At 48.7% G+C, this 23,728-nt stretch overlaps 1 protein-coding gene across 1 annotated transcript in view; it reads left to right on the top strand.

The window, feature by feature from the left end:
* The window catches only part of LOC308354717 (scavenger receptor cysteine-rich domain-containing protein DMBT1-like), a gene marked incomplete at its 5' end in the record, with an annotated part of 109,032 nt that overhangs the window by 72,094 nt on the left and 13,210 nt on the right, over window positions 1–23,728 (top strand). The window contains 7 exons of the mRNA XM_080822340.1: window positions 1,569–1,786; window positions 2,522–2,842; window positions 4,843–5,035; window positions 5,902–6,119; window positions 6,949–7,260; window positions 10,476–10,724; window positions 13,219–13,398. Of these exons, the coding sequence (XP_080678466.1) occupies window positions 1,569–1,786; window positions 2,522–2,842; window positions 4,843–5,035; window positions 5,902–6,119; window positions 6,949–7,260; window positions 10,476–10,724; window positions 13,219–13,398 (1,691 nt within the window). The remainder of the gene's footprint in view (window positions 1–1,568; window positions 1,787–2,521; window positions 2,843–4,842; window positions 5,036–5,901; window positions 6,120–6,948; window positions 7,261–10,475; window positions 10,725–13,218; window positions 13,399–23,728) is intronic.

Raw genomic sequence — 23,728 nt, 5'->3', positions numbered from 1 at the left:
GCGACTAAGTGTCCTACATTTCCCAAGACAGTCCCCCACAGCAAAGAAATCTCCAGCCCTGAATGTGGATAGCTCTGAGACTGAGAACCCCTGCTTGAAGCTTGCATCGTTTGGGTTGGTTTTTGTTTGTTTGTTTTTTTTTTCTATTTCAGCTTCTATGCGGAACTGTCTTCACACTCGATCTACAAAAATTATATCCATATTTAAAATATGCCATTTCATTCTTGCTAAGTCAAGTGTGTCCTGTTTTCATGAAGTCATTTCTCAGATTGCAGTGTCTCCTGTTACGGTCACACTGTTGTTGCCTTACATATAAATGTTATCCTTTATTTTCTTACTTTAAAAATGGGTTGCAGGGCTCCTGGGTGGTTCCGTCGGTCGGGCATCTGACCCTTGATTTCGGCTCAGGTCGTGATCTCAGGGTCCTGGGATGGAGCCCTGTGTTGGGCTCCGTGCCGCGCAGGGAGTCTGCTTGCGATTGTCTCTCCCTCTCTCTGCCCGTTGCCCCTACTAGCTCGTGATCGCCCTCTCTCTTTCCTTCTCTCTCGCTCCCTCTCAAAAAAAAGTGGGGGGAAGGGGTTGTTTTGAGGTACTTGGCTCTTTCTTCATTGGAACAGATGCATTCTGCAATAAATCAGTTTTCAAATTCGGTGAATCTATAACATGTACAAGTGTAATTGTGTACGTCTTACACAACGAGCACCTACAATGCATGCCTCAAGGGCCACTTACTATTGTTTTAATGTGAATGTGCACACTTCCCATTCTTATCCTGTTAGATTAGAACTGGTATTCTTTACAGTATATTTATTGAACCTGCTTTGTGTGCAGGCCCTGGTCTAGGAGCAGACTTCTAGTGCCAAACAAGACAGGTCTCTATCCTCATGGAGGATATATTCTAGATGGAGACGCAAATAGCACTTGAATAAACCAGTAGTAACTCAGGGGATAGGTTCCATTAGTGTTAAGTTGATATGTGCTATGAAGAAGAATGTTTATACACATATGATAATAGGATAGAGAATAGAGGGGGTGAGGACAGTGTTTGGTAGGATGGTCAGGGACAGCTTGTCTGATCATCCAGGTTGGAACCGGGCAGTCTGGGGCATGGGAGGGAAGATTCCTACTCAGCAGGCCCTGGGAGCTCTGACAGGAGGCACCATTTCTCCCTGCTCCAGATCCCATTATGTGTTTTACTCAATGAGACCCTATGGATGCCTGCCCCCACCCCAGGGAGTGGCAGGTTTGAATAAAGAGTCAGGGGACATTCAAGACACACTCAGAGTAGAGAGGAAGATGGTGGGAAAGACCAAAAGCCAAGATACCAGAAGGCGGCCACTGAAACAGAGCCAGAGAGACAGAGAGAAAGGCTGACTGACCTGGGCCAGTTCCCAGAGGGAAGGACAGAAGGACAAATTCAAGCAATATTTAAGGGACCAAGTCCACTAGTGGGACATGTGGTTGGAAGGAGGCAACAGCAGTGACGGCAAAGGTACAAATGATGATTCTATTTAAGTCATTTCTGCAGATTTCCTTGGGGGAGATTTACTGTGCCTTTACCTCCTCAGATTAGAGGACATCTATGGGTGCCCTTATGACTTTATGGAAGTGTTCGATGGACGGCAAGTTGCCTCACTCTCCATGGGCAAATTTTGTGCTGGGACGGAGCTCTCGTTCCTCTCTTCTTCAAACATCATGACTGTGGTGTTCAGAAGTGATGCCATGATCACCAACACAGGGTTTTATGCTCTGTACAATGCCATTCAGCAAGATGAAAGGGAGAACGGTGGGTATCCTGATATGGACCTTGGAGGGAGGTTAGATCTAATTTGTGTCCTTTTCCTTTATGAGAGTAGATGCTTTCTAAATCTGACCCTCAGGGTCCACCATCACTAATGACATCCTGAGCAACATCCACTCTGACACTAACAGCCCCAGCAGACCCCTCCCCCTGCTCTGCCACTCTCTGTCATTTTCCACCACCACAACGTCCTGGCTGAAGAAACAGAGGGCTGGGTCTCATGCCTTGCGTTGGCTGGGTGTGTAGATGGAGGACCTGAACGAGGGTCTCTCTTTTCCAAAGGAAGGGAAGTCGCAGTAGGGCAAATCCTTCTACAACAAACCTACCTCAAACTACAGCTACCAGCCCACCTGATTCCAACTGAATTCCATACAAAAACCACCCAGAACTAACCTCTTGGATTCTGTAGCAGGGCATGGGGAATATTCTAGAGCTCTCAGTGGTTTATGCTTAGGGTGACTGTGCAATTTATTCTCTAATCAGGATACTTGTGAGGGTTTAAAAGGGACTCTAGAATAATTAAGAGGCATTACTTGATCTGCAACTGTTGTAAATCTGGATTATTCTAGGCAAATCAGGACACAAGGCCACCCTACCTAGAATCCGATAGCCTAAGGTGAGAAGAATGTGCCCAGGTGCTGGGCATTCTGTAACTGCAGAAGGTCCTAGAGTTTGGAGACAGCACCACAGCTCAGAAGCCTCTGTTTTCCTGTCCTGCAGGTGCATCCCTGAGACTGGTGAACGGCAGCCACAGGTGTGAGGGCCGGGTGGAGGTCTTCTACAATGGCACCTGGGGCACTCTGTGCGATGACAGCTGGGACCTGACGGACGTCAGGGTGGTGTGCCAGCAGCTTGGCTGTGGCGAGGCCTTATCAGCCCCAGCTCAGAGCTACTTTGATGGAGGCACTGGCCACATCATGCTAGACGACATTCAGTGCACAGGGAACGAAGCCAAGGTGTGGCAGTGCACACACAACGGGTGGTTCTCCCACAACTGTGGGCACCACGAGGATGCCAGTGCCATCTGCTCAGGTGAGACCCGTAGGGCCCAGCACACCTCGGAGAGGGTCTCACACATCAGCAGCCTCTGGGAAGGGAGAGCTCAATGCCAGCAGGCCATTAGTCAGAAAGGACTCTAGGACTTCAAGCCAGCTTTCTAAGTCATTTAAGAGTTGAATTTCCTTCTTTTCAATTAGTGTGTCTGTAAAATGTTCAAGGTCTCCCCCCCCCACACCGCTTAAAATTTGTGATAATTAGATAGAGGATTTGTATCATCAGACATCCCATTCCTGGATAGACATGCCACAGTGTTGGGGACGGTCCCCTGTCCCTGAGTAGGAGTAGTAGCTGGTGTCCAAAGACAGCTTAACGTGTGCCAAGCTCCACGCTGAAACCAGTGCATTCAGACTCTCATTTGACCTTCCCAGTCTCTAATAAAGGAGACTATTACATTCTCACCTTACTGACAAGACAACAAAAGCGTATCTAAGGTCACACACGGTTCCTTCTCTGTTCGGTATTGTCTCCAAGATACTGTAGGGAAGACTGAGCTTGGCTCGGTTACTAAATGTCCTCTAGCCCCATAACTGAGCAAAAGGAAAGAAATACCATATTTTTTATTTGCTTTCAGTTTTAGTATTTCCGGCAATTAGATGAAATATCATGAGGCTGAAAAGCAGAGTGCACCCCTGCACCCAGTGGGCCCTGACCCGGCTGCCAATCCTTAAGCAGCATTGACGGGTTTGGTACTACATTCCCAACTGCCCACAAAGAATGTGTTTGATCCTTAAAAAAAAAAAAAAAAAAAAAAAAAAGATCTGATTTTCTTTTGTGAACCACATGACTGTCTTACTCTTTCTTTCTTTCGGTCTTTGAGTAGGTGTCGATGGGAATCCAAAAGTAGGACCAAAAGGTACAGTCGCTCTTGGGTACATTTCAACTGCTGCCAGGTCTCTGAGTGATGTCTGTGACCCTGGTTACTGGTTAATCCTGTAATCTGGGCACAGGTGACAGCATAAACCTTCTTTTGCTAATGAACCAGAGCAACACAGCCCACTGGTGTTGACCTATTGGTGGCGCTGGCTGTCCGCAGAAGGCTGGGAGAGGGCCGAGGGTGGGGGGTGGTCAGTGTTCAGGTTCACCAGCAATGTCATATGTGGGCCCCAGGGCTGCTGTGAGTCGGTGATAGAGGGCTAGCTGCTCGCAGGGATGATCATGCCACAGATGCTGCGGAGGAGAGCAAGGAAATGGGAACCACAGGCCAGCCCTCAAGGAGCTGTATCCAACCCCTCCCATCCGCACCCTTAGTGTGCAGACGGCCCAGCTCTTAAAAAGACAGCCACCTCTGCCCAGAGCAGCCAACGCTTTGAGTGTCAGTATTTTTGAGGGACATCCTGGATAAAAATCCTGGCTCACGTATCATTCTTCCTCTGTGTGTTTTCACAGACGCCACGGGTGATGGTCCTGCTGCAGGTGCGTCAATTTCCGTAAACCCTTCGCATGGTTTTAGATTTGCCTTATCTTCAGTGTAACCCTTTCCAGCAGCTAGATGGTGCTCTCTTCCTCTTATATGTGAGAAGCTAGACCACCGAGGAGCCTTTAATTTAAATTCCGCACCAAACCCAGTATTTCAGCCATAAAATGGATGTTTTATGGGACGTCGGTGTCTGACGTCAGCTGGGATTGATACATAATACAAGGCATGTTCCAACACAACCAGCCAGTGACGCGCCCTGAGAAAGGATGCTTTAGGCTCGCGTTGTCCTTGTGACTTTCCACGAAAACACGCACTCAGCTCTGCCTGTGCATCTAGGTCCAGAAAGCCCTGCCAACCCTGTGGCAGTGTCATTTCTCCTCCCGAAGCCCTGTAAACTCGAAGGGACTGGTGTAACCCTCTTATCTGACGGAGAACAGCGTCAGAAACTCAGAGGGGTCCCCAAAACCAACTTTTCTCTTATCAGGCAAACCAGCCCTGGAGTAAACTCCCCTCGCTCCTCCTCCCCGTGCCCTCTGACCCCTCGGAAAACACCAGCACGGGTCAGCGCCTCCTTCTGATGGGGTCTCTTTGCCCTTTCTTGCAGATGAAAACTTCCACTGTGGCGGTTTGCTCACAAATAATTCGGGCTCCTTCTCCAGCCCTTGGTATCCTAAGAAATACCCTATAAATGTGGTGTGTGCCTGGGACATACACGTGGACGCCAGGGCTCATGTCAAGCTCACATTTGAAGTGGTGAAGTGAGTAACTGTCTCCCACTTTGCTCTGTTTTGTCAACACAGTTATTGTATGGTGACTAACATAACACAATAAAAAAATAAACATAAAATAAAATAAAAATGAAAAATAAACATAGTTATCCTACCCACTGCCCCTAGCCCCACCAAGAAAAAAACGAGCAGACAAATAGAAAAAAGCCACCTTCCACAGTTAATTCTCCAAAGCAAGGAAGGCATTAGAGGCCCATTGGGTGGCATGGATCAAAACTTTAAAGGCATAAGTCTTTTAATGTTGCAATTCCAGTTCCAGAAGATGAGTCCACCGATAGTCTCATGTGCCGGGGGTAATCAAGGCGATGTTCTTATAGGAGCACTAGATTGGAAACAATCTAATCGCCATCAGTAGGGGATTGTTAAACACATTTGGGTCCACCACACACTACGGGTATATGGTCTGCAAGAAAGCCTTGGACAACAGGGCAGCAACTGACATCTGGGCTTAGACTCTATCTGGAAGGAAACAAAAGGAAACTGTTTATAGTAGCTGCTTCTAAGAAGCAGAATGAAGCCAGAGGGACCAGTCAGGGGTGGGAGAAATTTTACTTTTCACCAAACACCTGTCCATACCACTTAAATTCTGTTCTCTGTGCTTATAATGCGGGCTTAGGAACTGCAATTTCATGGAAACTTTACAAAGTGGAAGGTTTTTATAAACAGGAAGATACGTACTGCCTGTCAGCAGGGTCATACTTCCCTCCGAACTGTGTGAAAAGATGTGGGTTTCAGCTGTTTCTTCCAGAACCATCCCTTCCTGAACCCATCTGTGCAGTGCTAGGGGGAGGAAAAGCCCCAGCAGACGGACTCTGAGCGATGTTGTTCCTTCACAGGTTGGAGAACTTCTACGGCTGTCCGTACGACTTCATTGAAGTCTTTGACGGTCCGCAGAGTGAATCTTTTTCTCTGGGGAGGTTCTGTTCTGGTACAACCCCAACATTCACCTCCTCCTCAAATCGCTTGACGGTGGTCTTCCACAGTGACGCAATCGTCACCAACATGGGCTTTTACGCATCCTATGAGTCCATTGTGCAAGACGAGATCAATACTGGTAAGTCCTTTGGTCCTTTTGGTCCTGGCCCTGCCTGGTGGAAGGTGAGGAGGGGTGGCCAATTTGGACGGGGCAGCAGGGATGGGCAGGGGTCCCCCCGCTCCCTTGTTTACCCCTGAGGTCTGACTGGGGTAAGTAGTTGAAGACCCACTCGTGGGCTATGGAACAACACATCCACTCACATCTTCCAACACTAAAGCCCAGCACAAGGTGCCGGGCAGGGCTCACACCTGACGCTGCCTTGGAGCCTGTTTCATTCCACACACATGTGTCGTCTCTACATCTGCTTCTGGTGCTGCCCACCAAGAGTGGCCACAACCAGGGTCAGCACACATGGTGCTGCCCACCCCACACCGCCCTTTCAGGGGCCTCCTTTTGCCTCTGTCATGTGGACAATCCTGTCTAAGGGAAAAAGCTTTAAAAAACACCCTTCAGAAAATCACACAGAGGGGAGCCTGGTTGGCTCAGTGAGTTAAAGCCTCTGCCTTCGGCTCAGGTCATGGTCCCAGGGTCCTGGGATCGAGGCCCACATCGGGCTCTCTGCTTGGTGGAGAGCCTGCTTCCCCTCTCTCTCAATCTCTGCCTACTTGTGATCTCTTTCTCTCTGTCAAATAAATAAATAAAATCTTTTTTTAAAAAATACACACACAGATGTGAGAGCTCAAATCCAAAATACCCTTGGCCCACTCAGTGGCTCCCTCCCCACGTCAGAGACGAGAGTCCTCGAAAGCTCTTCAACTCCCAGGAAATGCCCAGGCCCTTCCTCAAAGGCAGGAGGAAGGGGCGTGCGGTTGTCCAGAGCATGACCAGGCGTGTCTGCCTTTCCTAGATTTGGCCCTCAGGCTGGCCGGCGGCAGCCACCAGTGCGAGGGCCGCGTGGAGCTGCACTACAATGGCACTTGGGGGACAGTGTGTGATGACGGCTGGGACCTGCGTGACGCCCAGGTGGTGTGTGGGCAGCTGTCCTGTGGCAGGGCGGTGTTGGCCCCCAGCAGGGCACATTTCCGCCAAGGCCTGGGCCCCATTGCCCTGGATGACGTGGAGTGTATGGGGACAGAAGCCAGGCTGTGGCAGTGCCTGCACCGTGGCTGGTTCTCCCACAACTGTGGCCACCACGAAGATGCCGGCGTCGTCTGCTCAGGTGGGTCTGATTTTGACCCAGGTGGGTGGGCGGAATGGCGTTCCCTACTGCACTCAGAGAAGGAAGGGATCTTAATGTCACTGTTTCCCAAGCTTCTGCCATTCGGACACATGGCATGGTTTCTGCCCACCCACCACCCACAGCACTTTCCCCGATACTTTCTTTCTCGTGGACTCTTCTTTCATTTACATGAAATCATTTTAAAAGAAGTTCTATATTCCCCCCATACGTGGACAGCCAGAATCTTTTACCATAAACAGACAATACATACCAATAGACTTTGTGGCAATAAAACAATGTTAAAATGTTTTTAAAAAGTTAAAACAAACAATGAACTCTCTAATCTGATCAATTCATGGCCATGCATATCTGAAAATATCCTTAATCAGAATGGAACCCAACTTAAAATTTTAAATTGTAATGCTTTATAAATATGTAACTCTTAAAATAGAAGATGCACCATCTCAAATTATCTCACGTCCCACCAGTGATGAGTCATGCCTCTGGGAAACATCTCTTTGGTTCATCCCCCCTTGTTGCCCAGGTGACACAAAGATGGCTTTTAAAGTCACAGAGCTGGGAGCCCAGGTCCCAGCCCAGCACTGCTTTCCTCAGTTTTATCCCAGTTGAGTTTCTGCAAATGAATTCCAAAGCCCCCATTTATCTATGCTTTCTTTCTGGGTCTGGCTGGGAAGTGGGAAAGTTGTTTAGCAGCTAGACCTGGCCACAGTGACCAGAAGATAGAAGAACAAGGAGAGGTCAGGGTACTAGAAGCTTCTGAGAGGAGAAAAGAGACATCAAGGGGCAGAGTCAGTGTTGAAGCAAAGCAGGAGTGGAAGTCATGTGCTGAATATGACATCTGAGGACAGGCCTGGGGGCCGAAGGATCAGGGAGGTGTGGAACCAGGACCATGGACAGAGTCACACGAGGTGGGTGGGAAGTGATGCGGACAGAGCTCACCTTCACCCTGGCTCTGTGGCTCCTTGGCTCCCTCCAGGTGCTGATGCTCCCAGTGTGTGTCCTTGACACAAATGTAGTTCTGCATTTTGCAAACTGACACTTGCTCTGGGAGGCAAGATCCACACACCCAGGAAGAATTACAAAATCAAACCAACTGGAAAGTTAGGAACTTTCCAAGGCAACCAGCACTGTGGCCAGTTTGGGGGTGAGGAAGACACTGTGATGTCCAGCAGCTCGACAAAAATGAACCCAGTGACCCAGGACATCTAGTGCTTGCAATCATGGCAACTCAGGGACATTCTCACCTGTCCAGATTGGGTGCAATTTCTCCCCAGAACAAGAGACAGACCTTTCTGTTTCAAATAAGTAGATCAACCTCTCGGGTTTGAGAAGAATGAAAGGACATGACATAAGCTCATCTTTCGATCTGTGTCTCTCCTAGCCTCTCTGCCTCACTCAACACCATCAGCTGCTACAAGTCACCCAATTTCAGGTAATTTCTATTATGCTTTATTGAGTAACTGTAACTTATCTTGGCAAAGTCACCGTGGGCAGTACGACAGTGGTTTGGGAGCCAAAGGCCCTGGATCTGCCTTCCTGGCTTCATAGTTACAAACTGTGGGATCTTGAATAAATCTCTGAACCCCCTCGTGCCTCCTCCTGTAGATATGGATGAGGAGGAGGATAATAGCCTTTGCCTCCTAAGGCCATGCTGGGACACAGTGCTCTCTCTGTGTAGGATGGGCGGGGCAATGCCTGCCATGGAGGGGACACTATTTAGAGGCAATGGCCACCTTCCAAGAACTGCAAGGAGTCATCTCTGTGTGTAATACTTTCTTCCTGACAGAATGACAAAGAATGAAGAAGCTGAACACCTAACTTGGTCTTTCCCTGACTCTGTGACCAGCTCAGTAGTTGTCATATTTTAAATTAGGTCAGCCCCCTGTTTGTGGCAGAGTCTTCAAGAGTAAAATATAATATGCAGGGGAGTTAGGAAAAAGAAATGGCCCCACACCTTCAAAGGAAACACCAGAGTAGGTTAGGCTAAACAAGGAATGCTTTCTTTAAAATCTCTCTGCTTAAAAAAAAAAAAAAATGTATTAACCACCATGCTCTGATTTTCTAGAATGCGCCTCAGTTGCTTGTCCTGCTGGTACATACACCAGCTGAGCCCTGGCAGGGACACCCCCACCGAGCGAGGACCAGGGAAGGGACTTGATCTAGAATCAGGAACTGTACGTGACCCACAAGGCAGAGGGCCCACGGACAGTTCACTGAGAGTTAAATAGGTTTGACATGTAAGATGTTGTATCCTGTTCTTTTGTGTTTCACTCTGCCCTTAGCATCTTTCCCGGAGCCGACAAAAGTTCCCACATCAGCAGGTAAGCTGTTCCTCTCTCCTCACTTGCCTTCGCTGACTCAAGTTTTAGCTCAGAAATGCTCCAGCGCGATGGCTGTGGGAGAAAATGTCCCCGCTGGAAACACTTCCCCCCGCCCCCAGCCTGAGGCGGGCGCACAGGGGGCTGCTGCCAACGGAAAGGGCTGAGGATGCCAGGGTTTGCCTGGAAAATCTGTGGTTGGCAAGTGAGTGGCAAGAGCTAGCAGATGCATATACGACTTCGGGGGACGGGTCTGGAGGACTGAGGGTGGCCCGCTCAGCCCAAATCTCCCCACCCCCGACTCCCACCACGAGCGGTCCTTGGCTGTGTTCTGAGCATACCCCATCTCTGCTCCCTTCTGCAACCCTGCCCTTTGAGCATGAGGGGCAGCCAGGAACGACCGCTCTGTGTGCTCCCCGGAGCGTCCGCACGAGTGTGCGGTGGTCGTTCCCAGCAACGTGCTGTGTTCCCACATATGTGCCGTGTTGTCCCAGCGACCCTGCGAGGGAAGCTATTGTTGTCAGCTGATCAGCGTGTGCAAGGGCACACAGAGAATATCTCTCTCTCTCTCTCTCTCTCACACACACACACACACACACACACACCCGAAGTGGTATGTGCATGTTAGCTTCTCAGGAAAAATCCAACAAACGCTGTGAGTGCCAGAAACCAACACTTCACCACACACCGGGAAAGACACGAAGCAGCTTCACAGTGAGGCGGGTCCGAGCCAGCCGCTAAGGAGCAAAACCTTCTGGCAAGCACCCGTAGCCTCCAGAAACGCAGTCGTACCCGAGGCAAGAGTAAACGAGGGAGATGAAGTGAAGGGGGAGTAGATCCGTTGTCACCGATTGTCAGCGGACGCTCTCCAAGAAGGGCCGGCTCTTCCGGGGGCCGTCGGAAGTGTCCACCGAGGTCCAGGCCTGCGGCTGATGAATGGGTCAGGCAGGTGTGAGGACCACGCTGACCCCTGGGGCGCGGTGTGTGATGACAGCTGGTCCCTAGACAATGCCCACGTGGTCTGCAGACAGCTCGGCTGTGGCCCGGCTCCGTCCACCCTCCCGGGGGCCGGCGTCCGCCCTGGGTCAGGCGGCATCCTTCCAGACAATGTCAACCGCGCAGGAAGTGAGTCCTCCCTGGGGCAGTGTCCTCCCGGCGGCTGGCTCGCTCACAACTGGGGGCGCCACCAGGACGCTCGTGTCTTCTGCTGGCGTGAGGGCAGGTCCCTCGTGGGCCGGTCATGGAGCTGCCTGGGCCGAGCCGGAAATCTGCACAGGGAGTCTGGAAACGTCTCCATGCTTTAAAGCTTCCCGGCATCCAGGACAGGTTCCTGTTCTCACTCCGCAAGGGTTGCCAGCTGCTTCAGATATGGGAGGGCCCCGTTCCCCTCAAGGGACCCCAAAGCTTAATCCACTGTAAAATAATCAGTAATGGTACTTATAAAGTTGTCAGTGGATGAAACAGGTCATCCCACATGAAGCCTTAGTCAAGCATATGACACACGGTGAATGTATGACACGTTAACTGTTTCACTGGGATTCTAGTTCCTAAGGCAAATTCTCTCAGAATCACTGTCTCGGAGGTTCGGGCCGGGTTGTAGAAACCGCAGCAGAACAGCCCAAGAGATGAGAACAACTGTTTACACGGGCTTGTTGGGCTGTTTTTGAACAGAGACAGTGATCTTCAAACCACTCAACCATCCTCATTTCTACTATTTTTTAGTCTCAATGAAGTCCCAAAAATTCATTTTCACTTTTGTTATTTTTTGAAAGATTTTATTTTATTTATTTATCTATTTACTTGGTTATTTGGGAGGGGGCGGAGGGAGAAAGAATCTCACACGGGGCTGGACCTCACGACCCTGAGATCCCGACCTGACTGAAAAGCAGAGTTGGACGCTTAGCAGGCCACACCCCCCAGGTGCCTCACCCCATTTCTATTATTAACCCTCCCCCCATTTTTCCTTTATTTCTGCAGGTTCTGCAGCTGCTGGGCGTCCAGGGATCCGTGAGTTCACTCCCATTTTATCTGCCGATGGGTGACAAGCCACCTGGGGCCGGGGTCCCCACGTGAGGCCCCCCCTCACCCACCCTTCACTCTCCTTGACAGTGCTCTTTGCTCCAGACCTTTCCCGGACGGTGAAGGCCCGGAGCTGTTTCCCATTCCCATGGGGCCATCCTCTGGCCCCCGAGGAAAAGCTGTTTGGGGTGTTGGCAAGTTTGAGGTCATCCTTCCCGTATAGGAGATCTGCGTGTCAGCAGGACTGAGACCCCGGCTCCTGAGCCGAAGTGGGGGCTCATCCACAGAGTGGGTGACAGGCCAGAGAAGGCAGGAGGCTGTGGGGGCAGCGGGTCCTGGTAGCAGCAGAGTTTCCCGACTCAGCCACGCCACCTGGACCCCTGGATGTTAAGGCTGAACTCTGGGTTCTGAGAAGCCCTCTGGGCCGACGGGGTCTTACTCTCCCAACCCCAACATCCACTTTATTTCTCTTATTGTCTTACTTCTCACCAGAATAATATGTACACGTGTGTGAGCCACCATCACGTTTTAAATGCTAACCGTTGGATCAGATTGGACGGGGTTGTTTAAAGGCAAACCCACGTGTGGGAAGGAGAGGCTAAGACAACTAGGCAATCGCACGGATGGTCTGGAGTGTCCTTATGATGACTCTTTTCTCTTCCACACGTACAGCTTCTTCAGCTCCTGGGGAACAGCCGCGTGTCTTCCGTCCAACAGGTATCTTTTCCATTCTTAGATTTTGTGACTTCTTTTCCTAGGCTGGCATTGGCGGCTCACAGGAATGTAGCCAATGTAGTTTTCCTGGACCTGGGGCTGTAGGGAATCAAAGCTGGTGAGATGGTGGGTTGTCCCCACGCGGGGACTTTCCAAGGAGAACCAGCCACCCACCCAGCCTCAGTGGCATCACTGGACATCTTGTAGGAAGAGCCTGACCCACACAGTGCTCTTGGGGGCCCTTCTCTAAGGGAACCCCAGGAACCAGATCAACTTCTGGGGCTCAGAATCTGAGAACCAACCTCATCTGCTTTTGGTTCAGGGGCAAGTTTCACCCAGTCACCATCTGACCTTCTGGTAGGAGCAATGCCCCCTCATCCTCCGCTCGGTTTCCCAGCCCCAACCTTCTCCCTCAACCTCCAGTAAAGACTCCAACCTTTTTTAAATTCAATTAAGGTGAAATTAATTTTGTTCTGAGAGCTCCGTAACATTTTTCGAGACCTGGGTAAGAAATATGAAGCCCGAACATCCAGCGCCCTGCTGAACGGTCTTGAATTTGTAGAGAAACCACACGACAAATGACACCGCAGACGGGAAGAAAGCAGATGGTTGTTTTTAAGTGTGTCTTCTACAAGGTCACTATGCGGCCCTGGTTCCCACAAAGAAATGGCCCGGTGAGAGTGAACCACCATAGAGATGGTGCTAAATTTCAGAAACCAGACGCTGTCCTGTGGTCCCCTCTGCATCTACGGTGTCCCTGTGGACACAGGCTGCGCAGCCAGTGGCCAGAGGGCTGGGGCTGGGGTAGAATTCTCTAGCCGGGAATGCTGTCTCATTTGAGAGTGGCGAGAACCTTCTCCAGCCCCTCTGCCCTTGGCCCCTGCAGATCCGCCCATGGTGCGGCTGGCGGCTGGGAGGAGCAGGGGCGACTGCTGTGTGGAGATCCGCTACGACGGCACCTGGGTCGGGGGGGGGGCGGTGTGTGACCACCTCTGGGGCCTGCCTGCCTCGCAGGTAGTGAGCCGGCAGCTGGGCTGCAGCCCGGGCCTGGCGGTCCCGAGGGGAAGTCTGTTTGGTGGCCGCTTGGGCCCCATCCATAGCCACTTAGACCTGAAGCTAACACAAATAGGACACATGAGCGTCTGATTACATTTTGACTCTGAGTCTCACAGAGAGATACCAAGACGTGTTCGGAGCACCAAAGGCTCCCTCTGCGGACTAAAAGAACTACTCAACGACACGGGAGGCGAGAAGGATCCTCACCTTGTCTGCTTCTTCACCCGTCTGGGGACCTTGTCTCCCCCCACCCTCTGAGAAGGGGGTGGCTCTGGGCCATGGGGTGGGGGTCACAGATGTTTGCTGCATGTAGGAAAAGGTAACCAAACAGGGTTTTTAAGTGTTCATTCAGCTTTTTTGAAATAAAAATTGTCCCTAACGGTAAGGAAAGCCCTAGTCGGGCAACAGCAAATCAGGAGAGCCTTCATATGGAGCTCTCTCCGAGAAATAGCTTCATGAGAAATTTATGGGATTGACACACATCAGAAAATCATTCCTGGAAATTAAAAACCGTCCCGAGCAGGGGAGCAACTTCCCGCTTTCCAGGCACGGTTTTGCTCTGAGGATCTCTGCTCTTCCTAGGAGCAGGGGAACAGCCTGTGATATCCGACACACCTGAGACTAGTGCGACCGGTGTCCTGCGTTAGCCAGTTGTCAGTTCAGAACGGACTGGACCTGCCAGGAGGCCAACCCCGAAAGCCTTGGGTTTCCAGGTCATGAAAACAGCTGGTCCCATCTGCCTGGAATTTTCCGGTTGTAGCGCTGGAAGTCCCCTGTCCCGGGAACCCCCTCAGATTGGGCCCCATCTTCCTAGACACTGTGCTATGTACAGGCAACAAGAGAAGCCTGGGGCAGTGCCACCACCTCGGCCTGTCGGTCTGTAACTAAGGACACCACGAAGAGGCTGGGGCCATCCGCTCAGGTCCCTGAACTCTCCCTCAGCCCGGCTTCCCACCCTAAGCAGCAGAGCTCGACCTGCTCCCTGGAAAAGCTCAGCTAGAGCCTTCAGATTAGTGTCCATAAGCCAGGGTCTCACCAACGGGGGGAAAGGTGGTGGTAGAAATCCAGTCGCTTCTGCCAGTCCGTTCTGAACTGACAACTGGCACAGATGTGGGTTCACACACCCACTCAGCTGCTGTGTCTGCCATCGTTTTGCAAGTGTGCGCTGCGCTAATATAAGTGCCTTGGGTTTTCTCTTTCAGCTGCAGAAGCTGTCCCAGAACCAACAGAAACAAATCCTATAATCGGTAATCCTTTTACTGCTTTTTTCAGGGCTTGCTAGTATTGACTCTTTCTAGTGGATTCCCTGAGGCTACAACCAGGAATGTCAGTGACTGGAGGGTTCAGGCCCAACACTGTGGAAGAGGTTGCAAGCTGGGCTGGCTCCTGGTCTAGTCTCTGCTTCTAAAATTTATCTAACTGTGAATCTGGTGTACCAGAACCAGTGTACAAGTTTTGACTAAAGAAAATAATGAAAAGTTGACTTTGACCTATTTCCATGCTGTTGCTTAGCAATTTAATGACCCAGTTCTAAAATCAGTATCTTTACTTACCCTTGCAATTATCCTATTTCTTTTTTTAATATTTTATTTATTTATTTGACAGAGAGAGATCACAAGTAGGCAGAGAGGCAGGCAGAGAGGTGGGGAGGAAACAGGCTCCTTGCTGAGCAGAGAGCCCGATGTGGGGCTTGATCCCAGGACCCTGAGATCGTGACCCGAGCTGAAGGCAGTGGCTTAACCCACTGAGCCACCCAGGTGCCACAATTATCCTATTTGAAAGGAACAAGTATCTGAAATCAGAGCTAGCTGATGGGAGTCCGGCTCCCATTCCAGTAACAACCCGAGTCTTGCCCGGACTTGCCGGCCATCAGGTTGGCGGATGGGAGAAGCCATTGTGAAGATACACCACAGTGACACATGGGTGACCATGTGGGATAAACTCTGATCACCAAGGCGACCGACATCATGTGTCGGAGCCGGACTGCAGGGAGGGCATCGGAGCCCTGGGGAATGGCCACTCTGGGGAGGGTGTGGGGGGCGTCCTCCTGGACAATGTGCAGGGCCGGGCAATGAGGCCACAGTAGGCCAGTGCCGGCACTGGGCTTGCCATGCGGCCACCATGGATGCCGGGGTCCTTGGTTCAGGCACTCACTCTTGACTTTCTCCTGACATTACCGGAGCCAGGGCCCTAGGGGTAGGCAAGAGGGACGTGGAAACGAGTATGCGGAAGCTGAGGTCCCCTTGGGGTCCTCCAGACACCTATTATGGTCCATTCTCAACATTGGTTCCCAGAAGCCTCTGGGTCCTTCTTAGCCTCTCTTAATCTGCTGATTTACCCAACGTTTGAACCTACACTCATGGGTTCACTTTGGAGCCCTCAGTCTCTGCCCTCTTCAAAGATTTACCAGATTCCCTGTTATCCACCCACTGGGGTAACTGCTCTTCCTGGTCTCTGGCTTAAAATTGTTTTGAGCCTGAAAGCTGCCTTTGTGGTGCTGCTTTGGGGAGTTCCATGAACAAAACCCAGTCCCTCCCACCTGGACACTTTGTGAAAGCATCACCTAGTTCTGGGGGGCCTCTGGTTTGAGATGGTTTCCCTTCCTATTTTTTTTTTCAATTCAGCCCATGTACGCATTATTTCAGGCTGCCAAACCAGTATGACTACAAAAGTAAATCAGATGAAATGAAATGAAATTAATTTTGTAGAGCAAAGACAAGAGTAATGGGATTCAGCGAATGCATCCCTTTACTTAACAAATAGTTCCCGAGCTCTTTCGCTGCGCCAGTCGCAACTCTATGGGAAGACACAGAAGTGAGCACCGCAGGTGACGATCCTGCCCTCATTAGGCTTCCTTACCAGGGCAAAGGGTCAGGCTGCCTTAGGTGTTTCAGCCATAGTAGGTCACTCACAATAGTGACATTGAATCCGGAGTCATAACATGCTTGATTACGTTGAGGAACCACTCTCCTTTCCTATTCAGACATTGGTGCTATGGTATAAACTAGGTAGGTCACTGAAAATGAGCAATCAGTGTTGGAAACCTAAGGTCAGAATTGGGAAGGTTTCTATACTCTGCAGCCCTAGGAAATCTTTGCTCTGCGCGGCATCAGAGAAACAGCCTTTCTGACCCATGCGGGGTGATTACACAGTCCTCATGACCAATGATGCTTCTCACCTCCACCTTCACACAGTCCTAGCTCCTGTTCAGTCTCATCCAAGAGGCCTTTCTTATTTGTAATTTCACATTTCAGAAGTCATTTTTGTGTCTAATTTTAGTACATCTGAGGCATAAATGTTTCAAGTAAAAAGGTAGCTTCTAAATTTCTGTTGGTGGGTGGGATTTTTGTTTGGATTTTCTCTTACTTTGGTTTTGGTTTTGCTTCACAGTTTCAGCACCAGCCACAGAAATGACCACTTCGCCTGGTGATTTTATTTTCATTCTTGCTTTATAGAAATCATAGATGGCCAGATGGTCTTGCATATGATTAGGGTTAAAGTTTATCCGTCACCTGAAACTAAATATTGAGCTCATATCAAACTAATATAAGGTGCTCACATATTCATCAAATGCTTAGTAACTTGGGCAGATACGGCTTACATCCATTCTGTATGGAGGACATCATTTGCCCAGTGTGTGCCCTTGGCCCTTGGTGCACCTGCAGGTCTCTGAGATCATATTATAGTGACATGAGACTCCTTCAGATTCACACATTTGGGAATTCAATGAGTTCATTTTTTGAACAGCACAGGACTTCGGGCATCATGGGCAAAGCTATCCCTGTAATCTGCATTTTCAGAAAATAATAGAGTACCACGTCTCCCGTGTATGTTTCACAATACAGTACACCAACCCAGTCATATGCAAATTTTTAAAAACAATTTAAATAACTAAATAAGTTGGGGGAATACCATATCCTTTTCTTGAAGATTCTGTCTGTTAGCCCATTAATGTATCTGACAAGTCCCACAGTAAAGGATCTTTTTAACACTTGTCTTGACCCAGTGTTTCTCAAAATTCTTTGACCACTGAAACCTTCCGAGTAGAAATACAGCATCACAGAGCCCAAGAATCTTGTCTTATGTTCTGGCTCTAGCCTTTACCAATTGGGTTACAGTGGGCAAGTGCCCTTACCTCCCAGAGCCTCCTTTCTCCATCTGTAGAACAGGAAGAGGAAGCTTGTCCTGGAGATTGGGTGGCACACACCAGTGCAAGCACACACACCAGTGCAAGCACACTCACCAGTGCAAGTGCACACACCAGTGCAGGCACACACGCCGGTGCAAGAACACACCGGTGCAAGCACACACCAGTGCAAGCGTATGGTGACGGGAGCTTGATAGTCACACTACTAAGGGATGTGTGTGCTGCTCTTGGCTGAGTATCTGGCTCTCTAGTTTAAGCAACACATGTGTCTTTTTGTGAACTTCCCTCTTGGGGACTTTGGGGATCATCCTAGAGCTTGAGTTAATCAATATATGACTAAGTAAGTTGGAGACATACCATCTCAAAACAAATCAATTCAAGTCAAGTTTTATCCAACGGTAAACACTCATGAAAGTAGTTCTTGGTCCATGTTTCCAAAATCTCAGAACCCCCTGCCAGGCTCCAGCTCTCAGGCTGGAGAAACTGGCCTCTAAGAAAATCAGATAATGAAACCGATTTGTCTCTTTGTGGTTGCGTTTGTGAGAATCAGCTGCCAGCTCTCTCAGGCAAGGTCAAGTTCAATATGGCAGCATCACCATATAACATTTTTTTCAAGATTTGGAAGAAACCTTAGAGATTGTTCAGACCTGAAATCACAAACAGGCAGCCCATTGAATAAGTCTGGACATGGGGCGGTTTTGATTCAGACGAAAGAGTTTTGCCTATGCAATGTTTAATTTTCTTTTAATACCACAGTTTACAAATGAGTGACTTCATATAAAAGTCCAGATTCCAAGCTCTTTTGGAGAACCCACAGAATAGGAAATGCTAGAATGAATTTTGTCAAGGCACCAATTGTCTGGGGTTGAGCAGGTAGGGGACCCTTTACATGGGCAGTGCTATCTGGTTTCTTCCTGGCCTGTGCCCATTATTTCTGGGGCTAGAGGCATCTCCGCATGAATGCTTGATACCTCCCAAACTTCAGTGTTCAAATAAATCACCTGGAGATCTTTTTATTTTTTTAAGATTGATCAATTGATTGATTTTAGAGGAAGAGAGAGCAGAGATCATGAGTGGGAGGGGCAGAGGGAGAGGGAGAGAGGATTTCAAGCAGACTCCCTCCTGAGTGCAGAGCCCAAACCAGGGTTCCATCTCATGACCTTGAGATCATGACCTGGGCCGAAACCAAGAGTCAAACATTTAACCTTTTAACTGACTAAGCCACCCAGACACCCAGCCTGGAGATCTTTTGAAATGCAGGCTCTGATTCCATTGTTCTGGGGGGAGTCTTGAGGGTTTGCATTTCTAACAAGGTGATGCAGATGCTGCTGGTCCATGGACTGGCCCTTCAGATGCAGCAGAGGAAGCTGAGAGATGCAACGGGACTTGTCCAAAGCCACATACCTGGTTACACAAAAAGCAGAGACTCCAACCCAGGTCTCTTGGATCCCAGACCCAAATACCATCTTCCTCATTATTTATTTCCCTTAGCTTAATGATACAGAGAATAGGAAAATCAAATAGGAACAGAGCATAATCAAATATGAACACAGCTGGGGCAGAATTTGTAAACAGGATGATTTAAAAAAATACTATTTACCAATAAACTGGATGGACAAGGATGGTATTTAATTAAAATTTCCTTGAATTGTGCTTGCTTTGACAGTTCCTGATTTCACTGCTGCCACAGATTTGTTCCTTGGAACCGGTAACAACTCTTCTGCTAATTTGTCCTCTTTCCACCTTTTGGGGCTATTGCTGTGTTGAAACTCTACCTAGATAGTACACTTTTACTATTTGTCCAGGGGTGGCTTGGCTGAATTAATCCCTTGGAAAATAGACTATAATCCAGAAATAGACACAGAGGGCCTCTACACAGCCAAGTTTAGGTCTCAACATTCAAGCTCACATGAGAATATCCACAGAGCCTGTTCTCACTTCCTACACACACGTCATCTCCCCACTGTGTATTATGAAAGACAACAAACCAGGGAGGGGTACGGGGACGAGGGGGAGAAGAGCTACTCATAGAACAGCCACAGTGGCAATTGCATGAAATGCTAACAGATCATCTGACAGCCATAGAAGTGTTCCAAAACCCAATAAATGTCACCAGACTCTCTAAATGTTCCAATATGGACCCCAAATACCTACTAACCTCAAAATCCTTTGAGGCACCCCAGTATGACAGCCCTGAGCCACAGTGATTTCTTCCCCAGGAGCCTCAGTCATGCAGGTTGGACTATGTCTTCTGCTTAAAAGGACAGGACAGGGAAACGTGTTCCATTTCAGGAAAGTTTTCATTTATAATGGTTCATGTTTTGCTTTGGTGCCTCTACTTTTATTCAGGAGGTTGGGAAGTAACTAGTCCTCACACTTGAATTTTTCCAACAACAAAACCAGATAGATGAGATCATAGGAAAGGCAGAATTGTGTAGAACTGGAAAATGCATAAAAACTTTCAGATCGATTGATTTTCCTGTTTGTGTTTCCTGTTTAGGCATAATGCCTACTTCAGCGGAAGTGACTTCTTCACCTGGTAATGCCCTCTGCCCACTGCAAATATAGGCAGACGGGTCAGCAAGACTGCCTGTGCCGTGTCAACCAGGACAGTTTGGGGGGTGGAGGGAGTGCAGAGAGTGTCAGGTTGTCACTGTCTTTGAGCAGAGTGCCCGGTCTGGGCCAAGCCCTGTGACAGGCCCAAGGTGGTGGTGTTGCCTCTCAGGAAGATAGAGACGGGAACCCACTGGCCGGTGAGATCACCTGTCATAGGTTCTCAGAGCATCACATATCTCCCCTTCGTAGCACTGGTCACAGCTGCACTTTGACAGAGCAGGAGCCCTGTCTCAATTTCTTTGTTGTTTGATTCCAGTATCTAGCACAGTGTCTGCCATAGAAGGAAGGGATGAATCAAAATCCATTGTTAAATAAATGAAGTTCTTGATTCCTATGCTCCAGGGACAGAGAGAAGAAAACAGGTTAACTGTAAAACAATTTTTTTGCCATTTGGCAGGTTTTGATCAATTGCCTTTTCTCATTTCCAGAATCTTCTACTATTACTGTAACCACCTCAACAGGTAATTTTGGTGTTATCGTGGGTTCCATCCATCTTACTTGCTATAAATTATCTTGTTTGATTTTCTAGGGAGCTCATTTCACAATTGTTTCTGTCCTGATCAAATTATTTTATTCTTTAGAGACTTTAAATATGTTTCTATTGACCTGACTCACATAGGCCACCTCTGTACCCCCTGATGAGGAATGAGTTCCAGGAAGCCCAGCTAAATGCGTGGGCCAAAGGAAAAATTAGTTTAGCCAATTCCCAAACTCAAAAATAAGTCATTCACTGGACAGACTGTTGCTCTAACATCAACTGCCCATGGTGGGAGTTCCTCCCGGAAACCAGTCACGGCATGGGTGTTGGCAGGATGGGGGGGAGCCAAACCACGGCTTTGACTGATCCTCCTTAGACATTCATCCAGCATTTGGTGAGGATGGTCATGTGCCAGGCTCTGTGCCAAGGTATTGAGAGATACAGAGTTGACCACGGTAACAAGTAACTTTTGTCTTGTACGATAATCTTGAGTGATGCTGGTTGCAATGATATCTGAGGAGTTCCTAATGTGACTTTGGGGTGAACAATTTTACAAATAGAGTGTTAGAGGTTTATTAGTGGGGAGCACAATAAAGAGGGTGCTCTCCCCTACTCTAGGTGCTAAAGCAATTAAATAAGACACCAGAGTCAAGACCAAAATATGGCCCATACTCCTGAGAAGGCTTGGTTGGAGGGCAACCCTTAGTACAAGAGGCAAATGGACCTGCCATCCCCTCCTTACCCTCAGTCTGGGTCTTGGGACAGTCCAAGAGCTCGCCCTTTCCTGTGTCACTGCCTTCCAACCATTCAAGGAGAGGAGGGAGGACCAGGTGTAGGAATCCCTCCAATTACAGAATCTCTGTTAGACAAACCCATATTGGGAGAAACTTGGACCAATGGTTGTTGCCCTCTGAGTAGGTAATGTTCACCTTCTCCAAGGGGAGAAGTAAAGGGTGGGCAAGAGGAATGGAACCCCAAGGAGTGGAGAGGTGGCCTGGAGGCAGTGGAGGATCTAGGGATGCCCCTGTCTGGAAAGCAGGAAGACAAGCCAGGCCAGTTATACTGATCTAGGATGGCCACCTTTATGTCTCTTGTATTTAGCAACACGTAGGCCTGATATGGCTGTCTTATTGTTGCTTTGTTATTTTTGTTCTCCTGCAGATTTAGTAGCAACCACTGTGACCTCCACACCAGGTAAGACACTGTCTCCTGCCCTATTAAGTGCCTCTTCTTGGACTTCCATTCATCAGTCTCGGCTGTTCCATGGAAAGCTTATCCCCAGCATAGCCTCAGTAAGAACAAAACTCCAAGTGTCCTCTCCTCTCAACTGGTTTTTAGGTCTTCTCTTCTCTTCTTTACAGATACATCTTCTTCCTCAGCAGAAGTGACCTCTCCCTCTGGTAAAGGCTCTCTTGTCATGTGGTTTAAATCACGAGACCAGCTTCTCATTTGCCATATTCGATTTTGAAAACAAGCCCACATAATGACCATGTTGACCACAAAGTAGACTGAAAGAAAAGACACACTGAAGTGTCCTTTCTCCCATTTTTAAGTGTCCTATTTTCTCTGTCCCTATACAGATGTATCTTCAACTTCAGCAGAAGTGGACACACCCTCTGGTAATGTTTTCTGTCACATTTCTTAAGTTAAATATGATCAACTCTCCTTTTCTGTTGGACAAATGAACATAGGTAGTGAATATTTTGTCTGTGGCAGAAGCTCTGATGTAAACAGAAGTCCCAGTATCCTTTTCATAGAAATGAAACTTCGTGTTCTCTTCATCCATCCATAGTCACAAGAGCGATCCCTCTACTAGGACATTCCCTCTGCTTGTTGCCCTGGTCTTAATCAGATGTGTTCATGGGAGGCAAAGGCAGGGGCCCCCCACCTCCACTAGCTTGGTGAACTGTGTTATGTTACAGGTGGTGCTTTGACCCATCCCACACACCAAAATGCAAGAGAACTAGATTGTGATAGTGTTGGTTCTACCCATGTGCAATTCCATCTTCTACCACACTGTTGTTCAAACCAAAACTTTCCATTGTCTTTTCACTGATATTTGAGTTTGAGTCTTCTTTGTTTGCAGATACAACTCCCACTCCAGGAGAAGAGGCCTCTTCACCAGGTAGGTTCTCTACTCTCTGCGGTAGCCCTGGTGAGTGATTTTCTGAGAAACCACAACCCAGCAGGAGCGGACACACTCAGAGAAAACACACTCTTATTCCCCAAGAGTGGTCAGAAGAGAGGTGAGGGAGGTCTGGTTGGTTCCAGGCCACTGGAACCCACAGTGGTTATGATTCTGAACATGGTGGAGGCAGGTGCAGGGACAGGATGAGTAGGATAAAACAGCAATAAGCATCAGCCCTGGACAACATGTTAAAGATGGCCCATGGCAACAATTCTCAAATGTTCATGTATGAGTGAATGGCCTAGAGAACTTGGTAAAATGCAGTTTCGGATTTCATGGCTCCAGATGGAGGCTGGATTCTGCATTTCTCACAGGCTCCCAGGTGATGCTTACCCTGCTGGTCATGGGCCACATTTGAGGAGTAAAATGCTGAACCACTCCCCTTGTTTTGGAGGAAAATGAGGCCCAAAGAAGGAGGAAACTTGCCACTGTTTTAACTCAGGCAGCCATAACTAAGTATCACAGACCATGTGGCTTAAACAGCAGAAATTTATTTTCCACAGTCCTGGAGACTAAAAGTCTAAGATGAAGGTGACAGCAGAGAATGACTGCAGTGCCCACATTTCATGCTCCTGAAAAGCAGAGTGCTGTAGAAAGGGTGCATGTTCTGGGGTGTCCCAGGTCAGAACTGAAGATGTCCCGGGCATGCTTACAAGCTCTCTGAGTCTCAATTTCCTCGTCTCTATCATACGGATAGTACTTCTCTGGAACAGCTGCTGTAGGGATTCGAGAAGGAAATGATAGGACACAGTATGAATGCTCAAAATGGGAATGGTTTGTTTCTCCGGCAAAATGCCAACTTCTCATATGCCATTTTACTCCCGGATGTGTACGTCCACACGATAAATAAGCAGGCTAGGTTCTGTTCTATGCAGCTTATGGGTCAGGCTTATTTTCATAAACTTGGAGTG

The sequence above is a fragment of the Martes martes genome (genome assembly GCF_963455335.1).
Source record: "Martes martes genome assembly, chromosome: 14".
Lineage (NCBI taxonomy): Eukaryota > Metazoa > Chordata > Mammalia > Carnivora > Mustelidae > Martes > Martes martes.
This window is presented reverse-complemented; position numbering and strand designations above follow the sequence as displayed.